At 49.9% G+C, this 13817-nt stretch overlaps 1 protein-coding gene across 1 annotated transcript in view; it reads left to right on the forward strand.

Moving 5' to 3' along the window:
- The window catches only part of LOC140424652 (fucolectin-5-like), a 38490-nt gene extending 37230 nt beyond the window's left edge, over positions 1 to 1260 (forward strand). The window contains exon 5 of the mRNA XM_072507896.1: positions 730 to 1260. Coding sequence (XP_072363997.1) covers positions 730 to 754 — 25 coding nt within the window. The 3' untranslated portion in view covers positions 755 to 1260. The remainder of the gene's footprint in view (positions 1 to 729) is intronic.
- Positions 1261 to 13817: the final 12557 nt, after the last annotated feature.

The raw sequence follows: 13817 nt of genomic DNA on the forward strand, positions 1-13817 counted from the left end.
CAGCAGGCGGCCATTCCTGGACCATTCCATCTCTTACTGTCCACTTGCTGTTTAGCTGCAGTGCAAGATTTTTGGGTTCCCCGTTATGTAAACGGCCATTCTAGTCTCTCTTCAGCTCCCCTCAGCCAATTCGCGTTTACCTGGTTCAGTTCTCCTGATATGCATCAAACAGACTCACCATTGTCTCTGTCACTTGTCATCCAGGGAGTCTGGCCCTGAAATTTACCTCTTCACGTTTCCATATTGCAATTTAACAGACTCTGCACCAACCTAGATTCTGTGTTCCTGTCCTCCAGCGAGACTTGAACCCACTGCCCTGAGGTGTGCCTGTCACTGGCTGAGCCCATGGCAACAGTTAGGGGATCAGTATGTCTGAGCCATTCTTGCTCGAGTGGTCAAACGTGGGACTGGCCGAGGCTCACATTGTCACATTCACTCACACCGACCCTTCTGCTGGTTTTAAGGATGGTCCGCACCAATCAAGGACGTGGACCTGACCCTGGGTCTTCGATGTGACCAGAGAGCCTCGGCTACCTCAGTAATGTGTTTGACTCGGAACAGTTTCAGACCGAATGCAGCCAGACATTTTATCAAACCATTCGCAGACAGGTGGTTCCTGAACACTACCTCAGGGCCACGCAGTGATGGGTAATAACTGGGCCCTTATCAGTGATGGTCACATCCTGGCAATGAAAATTATTCTTCATCAAAATGGTTTTTGTTTTCCAGAGAGGACCATGAGCATGCAATCTGAAATCTCCACTCGTTTGGAAAGATCCATTTTGCGCTTTGAGCTTCTGCGGCCAATCCAGATCATTATCAGCTGCTTAACCTGGACCACGCTCTCTGCAATGCTGCTTTCGCAATGATTATCGAACCTGCCTTCGGGTTTCTGTCACACATCCAGGAGCAGAGTGACTGGGGAGTCATCATGATCGAGAACTCACAGACAACGGGACAGGGTTCAGTGATCGGGGAACAATCAGCGGAGAAAGATTCTGCGAAACACTGCCCACAACACAAGGACACAGCGATGGATCAATCCCATCTCTGTCCCACTGACTGTCGACGGGAATGCAACCGCCATTAGAACTGGCGGCTCGGAGGGGATCCTGGAGTCTGTGTAGCTTCTCCCCATCAGTGTGTGTCGATCCAGATTGAGTATTCACTGTCTGCATTGTGTAGTTACTGTTCTGAGAGGATGTGTGCGATCTATAACCTGTTATTCCCCATTTAAAAATCAATAAACTGCTGACTACAGATCATTGTTCCTGTGTCTGTTCCCTCATCACCCACTGAAAACAAACTCACTCCACACAATCTCACCGCCCTCGGGGAATATTGCTTCACTTGTCCATGTACACAGAAACCTCGCACCACAGGGTCCATCTCTCTCCCTGCCCTTATAGGCACCAACGATATAGGTAAAAAACGGGATGAGGTCCTACAATCAGAATTTAAGTAGTTAGGAGATAAGTTAAAAAGTAGGATCTCAAAGGTAGTAATCTCAGGATTGCTACCAGTGCCACGAGACAGTCAGAGTAGAAATTCAAGAATAGTCAGAATAAATATGTGGCTTGAGAGATGGTGCAGGAGGGAGGGGTTCAGAGTTTTGGGACATTGGAACCGGTTCTGGTGGCGGTGGGACCATTACAAATCGGATGGTCTACACCTGGGCAAGACTGGAACCAATGTCCTAGGGGGTGCTTTTGCTAACACTGTTGGGAGGTGTTAAACTAATGTGGCAGGGGGATGGGAACCAGATTAGGAAGTTAGTGGACAGTAAAGAGGCAGCAACTAAAGCCAGTAAGGTACTAGATAATAAACTCAATGTGACTAAGGGGAAGAGTAGACAGGGAAGAGATGATGAACGCAAAGGGACAGGTGGTCTGAGGTGCATTTGTTTCAATGCGAGAAGTGTAGCAGGTAAGGCAGATGAACTTAGGGTTTGGATTAGTACCTGGGAATATGATGTTATTGGTATTACTGAGACTTGGTTGAGGGAAGGGCAAGACTGGCAACTAAATGTCCCAGGGTATAGATGCTTCAGGAGGGATAGAGAGGGAGGTAAAAGGGGTGGAGGAGTTGGATTACTGGTCAGAGATGATATCACAGCTGTGATTAAGGAGGGCACGATGGAGGATTCGAGCACTGAGGCAATATGGGTAGAGCTAAGAAATAGGAAGGGTGCAGCAACATTGTTGGGACTTTACTACAGGCCTCCCAAAAGCGAGCGTGAAGTAGAGGTACAAATATGTAGACAGATTATAGAAAAATGTAGGAGCAATAGGGTGGTCGTGATGGGAGATTTTAACTTCCCCAACATTGAATGGGACACATATCGTGTTGGAGGCGTAGATGGAGCAGAATTTGTAAGGAGCATCCAGGAGAGTTTTTTAGAGCAGTATGTAAATAGTCCAACTCGGGGAAGGGGCCATACTGGACCTGGTATTGGGGAATGATCCCGGCCAGGTGGTTGAAGTTTCAGTCGGTGATTACTTTGGGAATAGCGATCACAAGTCCGTAAGTTTTAGAATACTCATGGACAAAGACGAGAGTGGTCCTAAAGAAAGAGTGCTAAATTGGGGAAAGGCCAAGTATAACAAAATTCGGCAGGAGCTAGGGAATGTGGATTGGGAGCAGCTGTTTAAGGGTAAATCCACAATTGAAATGTGGACGTCATTTAAGGAAAGCACGGTAGCATTGTGGATAGCACAATTGCTTCACAGCTCCAGGGTCCCAGGTTCGATTCCGGCTTGGGTCACTGTCTGTGCGGAGTCTGCACATCCTCCCCGTGTCTGCGTGGGTTTCCTCCGGGTGCTCCGGTTTCCTCCCACAGTCCAAAGATGTGCAGGTTAGGTGGATTGGCCATGATAAATTGCCCTTAGTGTTGGGTGGGGTTACTGGGTTATGGGGATAGGGCGTAGGTGTTGACCTTGGGTAGGGTGCTCTTTCCAAGACCCGGTGCAGACGCAACGGGCCGAATGGCCTCCTTCTGCACTGTAAATTCTATGATGAAAGGTTGATTAGAGTGCAGGACAGGCATGTCCCTATGAAAATGAGGGATAGAAATGGCAAGATTAGGGAACCATGGCTGACGGGTGGAATTGTGAGAGTAGCTAAGATGAAAAAGGAAGCATACATAAGATCTAGGCGACTTAAATCTGATGAAGCTTTGGAGGAATATCGGGAAAGTAGGACAAATCTCAAACGCGCAATAAAGAGGGCTAAAAGGGGTCATGAAATATCTTTGGCTAACAGGGTTATGGAAAATCCCAAAGCCTTTTATTCGTATATAAGGAGCAAGAGGGTAACTAGAGAAAGGATTGGCCCACTCAAAGACTAAAGAGGGAATTTATGCGTCGAGTCAGAGGAAATGGGTGAGATTCTTAATGAGTTGGGTGGAGGTGTTGACTTTGGGTAGGGTGCTCTTTCCAAGGGCCGGTGCAGACGCAATGGGCTGAATGGCCTCCTGCACTGTAAATTCAATGATTATCTATGATTAATCTAGGACAAAGGTTCGGCACAACATCGTGGGCTGAAGGGCCTGTTCTGTGCTGTATTTTTCTATGTTCTATGTTCTACTTTGTATCGGTATTCACCAAGGTGAGGGACATGACTGATGTTGAGGCTAAGGATGGATGTTTAAATACTCTAGGTCAAGTCGACATAAGGAAGGGGTAGTTTTGGGTATTCTAAAAGGCATTAAGGTCCGGATGGGATCTCATAGAATCATAGAATTTACAGTGCCGAAGGAGGCCATTCAGCCCATCGAGTCTGCACCGGCTCTTGGAAAGAGCACCCCACCCAAGGTCAACACCTCCACCCTATCCCCATAACCCAGTAACCCCACCCAACATTAAGGGCAATTTTGGACACTAAGGGCAATTTATCATGGCCAATCCACCTAACCAGCACATCTTTGGACTGTGGGAGGAAACCGGAGCACCCGGAGGAAACCCACGCACACACGGGGAGGATGTGCAGACTCCGCACAGACAGTGATCCAAGCCGGAATCGAACCTGGGACCCTGGAGCTGTGAAGCAATTGTGCTATCCACAAGGCTACCATGCTGCCCCATATATCCCAGGTTACTGAGGGAAGCGAGGGACGAAATAGCTGGGGCCTTAACAGATATCTTTGCAGCATCCTTGAGCACGGGTGACGTCCCGGAGGACTGGAGAATTGCTAATGTTGTCCCTTTGTTTAAGAAGGGTAGCAGGGATAATCCAGGGAATGATAGACATGTGAGCTTGACGTCAGTGGTAGGCAAACTGTTGGAGAAGATACTGAGGGATAAGATCTATTCACATTTGGAAGAAAATAGACTTATCAGTGACAGGCAGCATGGTTTTGTGCAGGGAAGGTCATGTCTTACAAACCCATTAGAATTCTTTGAGGAAGTGACAAAGTTAATTGATGAGGGAAGGGCTGTAGATGTCATATACATGGACTTCAGTAAGGCTTTTGATAAAGTTTCCCATGGCAGGTTGATGGAAAAAGTGAAGTCGTATGGGGTTGAGGGTGTACTAGCTAGATGGATAAAGAACTGGCTGGGCAACAGGAGACAGAAATAGTGGTGGAAGGGAGGGTCTCAAAATGGAGAAAGGTGACTAGTGGCGTTCCACAGGGATCTGTGCTCGGACCACTGTTGTTTGTGATATACATAAATGATCTGGATGACGGTATAGGTGGTCTGATTAGCAGCTCCTGCCTGAGCAATGCTCTGGAAGTAGAGCTTCCATCGTCACTGAGGTTTCAGGGTGATCCACAACAATGTGCTCTGAAGCCATCAGCATTGTAAATAAAACATCAAAGCAAATTCGGATCAATGGTACTGTAAGATCCCACAATTAGCAATGAAATCGATCTTGTTTTTATACTGATTTGTATCTGGTGTATAACATCGGTTGAAGGTCCTGTGCGGTGAGTAGGTCCTGTTCAAACTTGTGCATGAAGATGTTGGCGTATTGGGGTGCGAATTTGGTCCCCATGGCTGTTCCGTGCGTCTGGATGAAGAACTTGTTGTCGAAGGTGAAGACGTTGTGATCCAGAATGAAGCGGATGAGTTGCAGAATTGCGTCTGGAGATTGGCAGTTGTCGGTGTTGAGTACTGAGGCTGTTGCAGCAATGCCGTCGTCATGGGGGATGCTGGTGTAGAGTGCCGAGACGTCCATTGTGACGAGGAATGTTCCTGCTTCAACTGGTCCATGGGTGCTGAGTTTCTGTAGGAAGTCCGTCGTGTCGCGACAGAAGCTGGGCGTACCTTGATGGGCTTCAAGATGCCCTCGATGTAGCCAGAGAGGTTCTCACACAAGGTCCCATTGCCTGAAACGATAGGGCGGCCTGGTGTGTTGGCCTTATGTATTTTCGGGAGGCAGTAGAGATCTCCAATGCGGGGAGTACGTGGGATGAGAGAACGTAGGGTGCTCTGAAGATCTTGGACCCACGGCGAAGAATCACTGAAACGACTACATAATGACATTAATAAGTTCCATCCAACCATCAGACTCACCATGGACTACTCTCCAAAATCAGTTGCATTCTTGGACACACTCGTCTCCATCAAGGACGGTCACCTCAGCACTTCACTTTACCGCAAACCCACAGACAACCTCATGATGCTCCACTTCTCCAGCTTCCACCCTAAACACATTAAAGAAGCCATCCCCTATGGACAAGCGCTCCGTATACACAGGATCTGCTCAGACGAGGAGGAGCGTAACAGACATCTACAGACGTTGAAAGATGCCCTCGTACGAACGGGATATGGCACTCGACTCATCGATCGACAGTTCCAACGCGCCACAGCGAAAAACCGGACCGACCTCCTCAGAAGACAAACATGGGACACAACCGACAGAATACCCTTCGTCGTCCAGTACTTCCCCGGAGCGGATAAACTATGTCATCTTCTTCACAGCCTTCAACACGTCATTGATGACGATGAACATCTTGCCAAGGTCATCCCCACACCCCCACTACTTGCCTTCAAACAACCGCGCAACCTCAAACGAACCATTGTTTGCAGCAAACTACCCAGTCTTCAGAACAGTGACCACGACACCACACAACCCTGCCATGGCAATCTCTGCAAGACGTGCCAGATCATCGACATGGATACCACTATTACACGTGAGAACACCACCCACCAGGTACGCGGTACATACTCGTGCGACTCGGCCAACGTTGTCTACCTCATACGCTGCAGGAAAGGATGTCCCGAAGCGTGGTACATTGGCGAGACCATGCAGACGCTGCGACAACGAATGAACGGCCATCGCGCAACAATCACCAGGCAGGAATGTTCCCTTCCAGTCGGGGAACACTTCAGCAGTCAAGGGCATTCAGCCTCTGATCTCCGGGTAAGCGTTCTCCAAGGCGACCTTCAGGACGCGCGACAACACAGAATAGCCGAGCAGAAACTTATAGCCAAGTTCCGCACACATGAGTGCGGCCTCAACCGGGACCTGGGATTCATGTCGCATTACATTCATCCCCCACCATCTGGCCTGCAAAATCCTACCAACTGTCCTGGCTTGGTACAATTCACACCTCTTTAACCTTGGGTTACCCCATCTCTGGATCTGTAAAGATTTAATCACCTGCTAATGCTCGCATTCCAAGCATTGTCTGGCATCTTTGAATTTGTCTATATATGTGTTTCTGGAACAGACCTCTTCATTCACCTGAGGAAGGAGCAGCGCTCCGAAAGCTAGTGACATCGAAACAAACCTGTTGGGCTTTAACCTGGTGTTGTAAGGCTTCTTACTGTGCTCACCCCAGTCCAACGCCGGCATCTCCACATCATGGAAAATAGGTGACAGGTTTAGATAAAGGATCTATATCGGCGCAGGCTGGGAGGGCCGAAGGGCCTGTTCCTGTGCTGTAATTTTCTTAGTTGATTGTTCTTCTATTAGGGCGGCAATGTGGCACAGTGGTTAGCACAGTTGCTTCACCGCTCCAGGGTCCCAGGTTCGATCCCCCTGGGTCACTGTCTGTGTGGAGTCTGCACGTTCTCCCCGTGTCTGCGTGGGTTTCTGCTAAGTGCTCCGGTTTCCTCCCTCAGTCCAAAGATTAGGTGGTTAGGTGGATTGGCCATGATCAATTTCCCTTAGTGTCCAAAATGGTTAGGGGTGGGGTTACGGGGATAGGGTGGAGGCGTGGGCTTAGGTAGGGTGCTCTTTCCAAGGGCAGGTGCAGACTAGATGGGCCGAATGGCCTTCTTCTGCACTGTAAATTCTATGTCTATGTCACTCCCCCACAAGGTCTCTCTCCCCATTGGGGTTCCTCCTCATCCTGGGTCAGTCAAACCAGTATAAAAACAAGATCGATTTCATTGCTAATTGTGGGATCTTACTGTACCATTGATCCGAATTTGCTTTGATGTTTTATTTACAATGCTGATGGCTTCAGAGCACATTGTTGTGGATCACCCTGAAACCTCAGTGACGATGGAAGCTCTACTTCCAGAGCATTGCTCAGGCAGGAGCTGCATCATTGGAATAACTGAGTTCACTCAATGTGGTAGAAATATGAACGATACTGAGATTCTTCTTCACCTGTTTATCATGTAACCCACATTGTACATAATTCTGCATTATCAGGGTGATTGCTGTTGTTATGCAGGCTGTGATCGGTGTGATGGGTGAGTAAATGTGCAGATGACTCTAAAGTCGGTGGAGTTGTGGACAGTGCGGAAGGATGTTACAAGTTACAGAGGGACATAGATAAGCTGCAGCGCTGGGCTGAGAGGTGGCAAATGGAGTTTAATGCAGAAAAGTGTGAGGTGATTCATTTTGGAAGGAATAACAGGAAGACAGAGTACTGGGCTAATGGTAAGATTCTTGGCAGTGTGGATGAACAGAGAGATCTCGGTGTCACTGTACATAGATCCCTGAAAGTTGCCACCCAGGTTGAGAGGGTTGTTCAGAAGGCGTACGGTGTGTTAGCTTTTATTGGTAGAGGGATTGAGTTTCGGAGCCATGAGGTCATGTTGCAGCTGTACAAAACTCTGGTGCGGCCGCATTTGGAGTATTGCGTGCAATTCTGGTCACCGCATTATAGGAAGGACGTGGAAGCATTGGAAAGGGTGCAGAGGAGATTTACCAGAGTGTTGCCTGGTATGGAGGGAAGATCTTATGAGGAAAGGCTGAGGGACTTGAGGCTGCTTTCGTTAGAGAGAAGGTTAAGAGGTGACTTAATTGAGGCATACAAGATGATCAGAGGATTGGATAGGGTGGACAGTGAGAGCCTTTTTCCTCGGATGGTGATGTCTAGCACGAGGAGACATAGCTCTAAATTTAGAGTGGTTTCACAGCTCGGCGCAACATCGAGGGCCAAAGGGCCTGTACTGCGCTGTAATGTTCTATGTTCTATGTACACAGCTGGACGTGTACCCTCCCCCCCGCATATCCGACCTGGTAAACAGGATCGCGCATTATAAGGTCTTCTCCCCGGTGGACCTCAAGTCCGCCTACCACCAGATCCCCATCCGCACTAGTGACCGCAAATACACTGCCTTCGAGGCAGACGGGCGGCTCTATCACTTCTTAAGGGTTCCTTTCGGTGTCACTAACGGGGTCTCGGTCTTCCAGCGCGAGATGGACCGAATGGTTGACCGGTATGGTTTACGGGCAACATTCCCGTATCTAGATAATGTCACCATCTGCGGCCACGACCAGCAGGACCACGACACCAACCTCCGAAAATTTCTCCAGACCGCTAAAATCCTTAACCTTACGTATAACAAGGATAAATGCGTGTTCAGCACCGACCGCCTAGCCATCCTCGGCTACGTAGTGCGAAATGGAGTTATAGGCCCCGACCCTGAACGCATGCGCCCCCTTCTGGAGTTCCCCCTCCCTCACTGCTCCAAGGCCCTGAAACGTTGCCTAGGGTTTTTTAGCTACTATGTCCAGCGGGTCCCCAACTATGCGGACGAGGCCCGTCCCCTGATCCAATCCACAGTTTTTCCCCTGTCGATAGAGGCCCGCCAGGCCTTCAACCGCATCTAAGACATTGCAAAGGCCACGATGCGCGCCATCGACTAGTCCCTCCCCTTCCAAGTCGAGAGCGATGCGTCCGACGTAGCTCTGGCGGCCACCCTCAACCAAGCGGGCAGACCTGTGGCCTTTTTCTCTTGTACCCTCCATGCTTCCGAAAACCGCCACTCCTCAGTCGAAAAGGAGGCCCAAGCCATAGTGGAAGCTGTGCGACATTGGAGGCATTACCTGGCCGGCAGGAAATTCACTCTCCTCACTGACCAACGGTCGGTTGCTTTCATGTTCGATAATGCACAGCGGGGCAAGATAAAAAACGATAAGATCTTGTGGTGGAGGATCGAACTCTCCACCTACAACTACGAGATCTAGTATCGTCCCGGGAAGCTAAACGAGCCTCCTGATGCCCTGTCCCGTGCCACATGTGCCAACGCACAAGTGGACCGCCTCCGAGCCCTCCACGAGGACCTCTGCCACCCGGGGGTCACTCGCTGTTTCATTTTTGTCAAGACCCGTTGTAGCCCACAAAGACTCCGTGAGACGAATAGAGTGAAGTCGATGAGGCTTTATTAAGCGTGTCTGTTCCCCCGCAGCTCGATAGTAAACTGGCCTGCGGGGGAAGACTCCGGCTGCTTATACTCCGCCTTCAGGGCGGAGCTTGAGGTCAACGGCCAACCAGGACCCGGGATCTGTCAGCCAATGACATTAGGGCTTCCAGTCCCACATGACCCCCAATACATACTACCACACCCGTAATCTGCCCTACGCCATCGAGGAGGTCAGGACAGCCACCAGGGACTGCCAAATCTGCGCGGAGTGCAAACCGCACTTCTACCGACCAGAGAAAGCCCACCCGATAAAGGCTTCCCGTCCCTTTGAACGCCTCAGCATGGACTTCAAAGGCCCCCTCCCCTCCACCGACCGCAACACGTACTTCCTGAACGTGATTGACGAGTACTCCCGGTTCCCATTCGCTATCCCCTGCCCCAACATGACCGCAACCACTGTCACCAAGGCCCTCCATAGCATCTTCGCACTGTTCAGGTTCCCCGCTTTCATACACAGTGATAGGGGGTCCTCCTTTATGAGCGACGAACTGCGTCAATTCCTGCTCAGTAAGGGCATCGCCTCGAGCAGGACGACCAGTTACAACCCCCGGGGTAACGGACAGGTAGAGAGGGAGAACGGAACGGTCTGGAAGACCGTCCTACTGGCCCTACGGTCCAGGAACCTCCCAGTCTCCCGCTGGCAAGAAGTCCTCCCGGATGCCCTCCAATCGATCCGGTCACTGCTTTGTATCAACCAAACACCTCACGAACGGCTCCTTGTCTTCCCCTGGAAGTCCTCCTCTGGGACCTCGCTCCCGACCTGGCTGGCAGCTCCCGGACCCACCCTGCTCCGAAAACACCGACGGCCGACCAGATACGGTGTCCCTACGGGACCTGGCGCCCGCCGGAACACCACGCACATTCCAGCCGCCAGTCCCACCCTCCTCTCCACCGCAGCATCTTATAGGAGGGTCGGTCCTTCCGCCAGTCCCGTCTAGCCCCCCACCCACGACGCCCCCCGCAGGCGCTCCCTTCCCAGGTCAACCGTTTTCCCCACCAGCGGCGTCTAGGGGTGTCGAAGCTGCCATGGAGATCGAAGCCACGCTCCCGGAGTCACAGACACCCGAGCCTCCACCCGAGTCACCACCGAGACTCCGACGATCACTGAGGACGACCAGGGCCCCCGATCGACTGATTGCTTCATTTTAATTGTAAACTGTAAATATAAACCAGCTATCAGAATTGTAAATAGTTACTAAACACTGTACGGAGGTATTACGGTACCTCCATAACTAATACCACGTTGCCATGTTTATAGTATCAGGCCACCACCCCCGCCGGACTCTTTTTAACAGGGGGTGAATGTGGTATTATAGGTATTACGGTACCTGATAGGCTAAAGCACCATTGGTGGAAACTGTATGCTTTCTATTGGTTAGAATGTATGATAGCTCCGCCCTGCTAGGCGGGCTATAAGAACCCGTGCCGCCCCAGCAGCCTTCATTCTGTACCTGAGCTGCTGGGGGAAACATCTAGCTTATTGAAGCCTTCAGTTGGACTACAACCTCGCTTTAGTGGTCATTGATCGTGCATCAAGCTGATTGTTGTAAAGACTGTTTCCCGGGGTGTTTATTTGCTGTAACCTACTTTGATACAAGTTTGTAATAAAATGCATTAAAAAAAAAATGCAGGCTGCGATGGGTGTTATACAGGCTGTGATCGGTGTTATACAGGCTGTGATCGGTGTTATACAGGCTGTGATTGGTGTTATACAGGCTGTGATCGGTGTAATGCAGGCTGTGATCGGTGTTATACAGGCTGTGATCGGTGTTATACAGGCTGTGATCGGTGTTATACAGGCTGTGATTGGTGTTATACAGGCTGTGATGGGTATTATACAGGCTGTGATCGGTGTTATACAGGCTGTGATCGGTGTTATACAGGCTGTGATGGGTGTTATACAGGCTGTGATGGGTGTTATACAGGCTGCGATGGGTGTTATACAGGCTGTGATCGGTGTTATACAGGCTGTGATCGGTGTAATGCAGGCTGCGATCGGTGTTATACAGGCTGTGATGGGTGTTATACAGGCTGTGATCAGTGTTATACAGGCTGTGATCGGTGTTATACAGGCTGTGATCGGTGTAATGCAGGCTGTGATGGGTGTTATACAGGCTGTGATCGGTGTTATACAGGCTGTGATCGGTGTTATACAGGCTGTGATCAGTGTTATACAGGCTGTGATCAGTGTTATACAGGCTGTGATCAGTGTTATACAGGCTGTGATGGGTGTTATACAGGCTGTGATCGGTGTAATGCAGTCTGTGATCGGTGTAATGCAGGCTGGGATCGGTGTTATACAGGCTGTTATCGGTGTTATACAGGCTGTCATGGGTGTTATGCAGGCTGTGACCCGTGTAATTCAGGCTGTGATCGGTGTTATACAGGCTGTGATCGGTGTAATGCAGGCTGTGATCGGTGTTATACAGGCTGAGATCAGTGTTATACAGGCGGTGATCGTTGTTATACAGGCTGTGATCGGTGTAATGCAGGCTGTGATCGGTGTTAAACAGGCTGTGATCGGTGTTATACAGGCTGTGATGGGTGTTAAACAGGCTGTGATGGGTGTTATACAGGCTGTGATCGGTGTTATACAGGCTGTGATCGGTGTTATACAGGCTATGATCGGTGTAATGCAGGCTGTGATCGGTGTTGCACAGGCTGTGATGGGTGTTATACAGGCTGTGATCGGTGTTATACAGGCTGTGATGGGTGTTAAACAGGCTGTGATCGGTGTTATACAGGCTGTGATCGGTGTAATGCAGGCTGTGATTGGTGTTATACAGGCTGTGATGGGTGTTATACAGGCTGTGATGGGTGTTATACATGCTGTGATCGGTGTAATGCAGGCTGTGATGGGTGTTATACAGGCTGTGATGGGTGTTATACAGGCTGTGATCGGTGTTATACAGGCTGTGATGGGTGTTATACAGGCTGTGATCGGTGTAATGAAGGCTGCGATGGGTGTTATACAGGCTGTGATGGGTGTTATACAGGCTGTGATCGGTGTAATGCAGACTGTGATGGGTGTTATACAGGCTGTGATGGGTGTTATACAGGCTGTGATCGGTGTTATACAGGCTGTGATCGGCGTTATACAGGCTGTGATGGGTGTTATACAGGCTGTGATGGGTGTTATACAGGCTGTGATCGGTGTAATGAAGGCTGCGATGGGTGTTATACAGGCTGTGATGGGTGTTATACAGGCTGTGATCGGTGTAATGCAGACTGTGATGGGTGTTATACAGGCTGTGATGGGTGTTATACAGGCTGTGATCGGTGTTATTCAGGCTGTGATGGGTGTTATACAGGCTGTGATGGGTGTTATACAGGCTGTGATCGGTGTTATACAGGCTGTGATGGGTGTTATACAGGCTGTGATGGGTGTTATACAGGCTGTGATGGGTGTTATACAGGCTGTGATGGGTGTTATACAGGCTGTGATCGGTGTAATGCAGGCTGTGATGGGTGTTATACAGGCTGTGATGGGTGTTATACAGGCTGTGATGGGTGTTATACAGGCTGTGATCGGTGTAATGCAGACTGTGATGGGTGTTATACAGGCTGTGATGGGTGTTATACAGGCTGTGATCGGCGTTATACAGGCTGTGATCGGTGTTATTCAGGCTGTGATGGGTGTTATACAGGCTGTGATGGGTGTTATACAGGCTGTGATCGGTGTTACACAGGCTGTGAACGTTGTAATGCAGGCTGTGATGGGTGTTATACAGGCTGTGATAGGTGTTACACAGGCTGTGAACGTTGTAATGCAGGCTGTGATCGTTGTAACGCAGGCTGTGATCGGTGTTACACAGGCTGTGATCGGTGTTACACAGGCTGTGATCGGTGTTATACAGGCTGTGATCGGTGTAATGCAGGCTGTGATGGGTGTTATACAGGCTGTGATGGGTGTTATACAGGCGGTGATCGTTGTTATACAGGCTATGATCGGTGTAATGCAGGCTGTGATCGGTGTTGCACAGGCTGTGATGGGTGTTATACAGGCTGTGATCGGTGTTATACAGGCTGCGATCGGTGTTAGACAGACTGCGATCGGTGTAATGCAGGCTGCGATTGGTGTTATACAGGCTGTGATCGGCGTTATACAGGCTGTGATCGGCGTTATACAGGCTGTGATCGATGTTATGCAGGCTGTGATCGGTGTTATACAGGCTGTGATGGGTGTTATACAGGCTGTGATGGATG

The sequence above is a fragment of the Scyliorhinus torazame genome, chromosome 6, assembly GCF_047496885.1.
Source record: "Scyliorhinus torazame isolate Kashiwa2021f chromosome 6, sScyTor2.1, whole genome shotgun sequence".
In the NCBI taxonomy this organism is placed as follows: domain Eukaryota; kingdom Metazoa; phylum Chordata; class Chondrichthyes; order Carcharhiniformes; family Scyliorhinidae; genus Scyliorhinus; species Scyliorhinus torazame.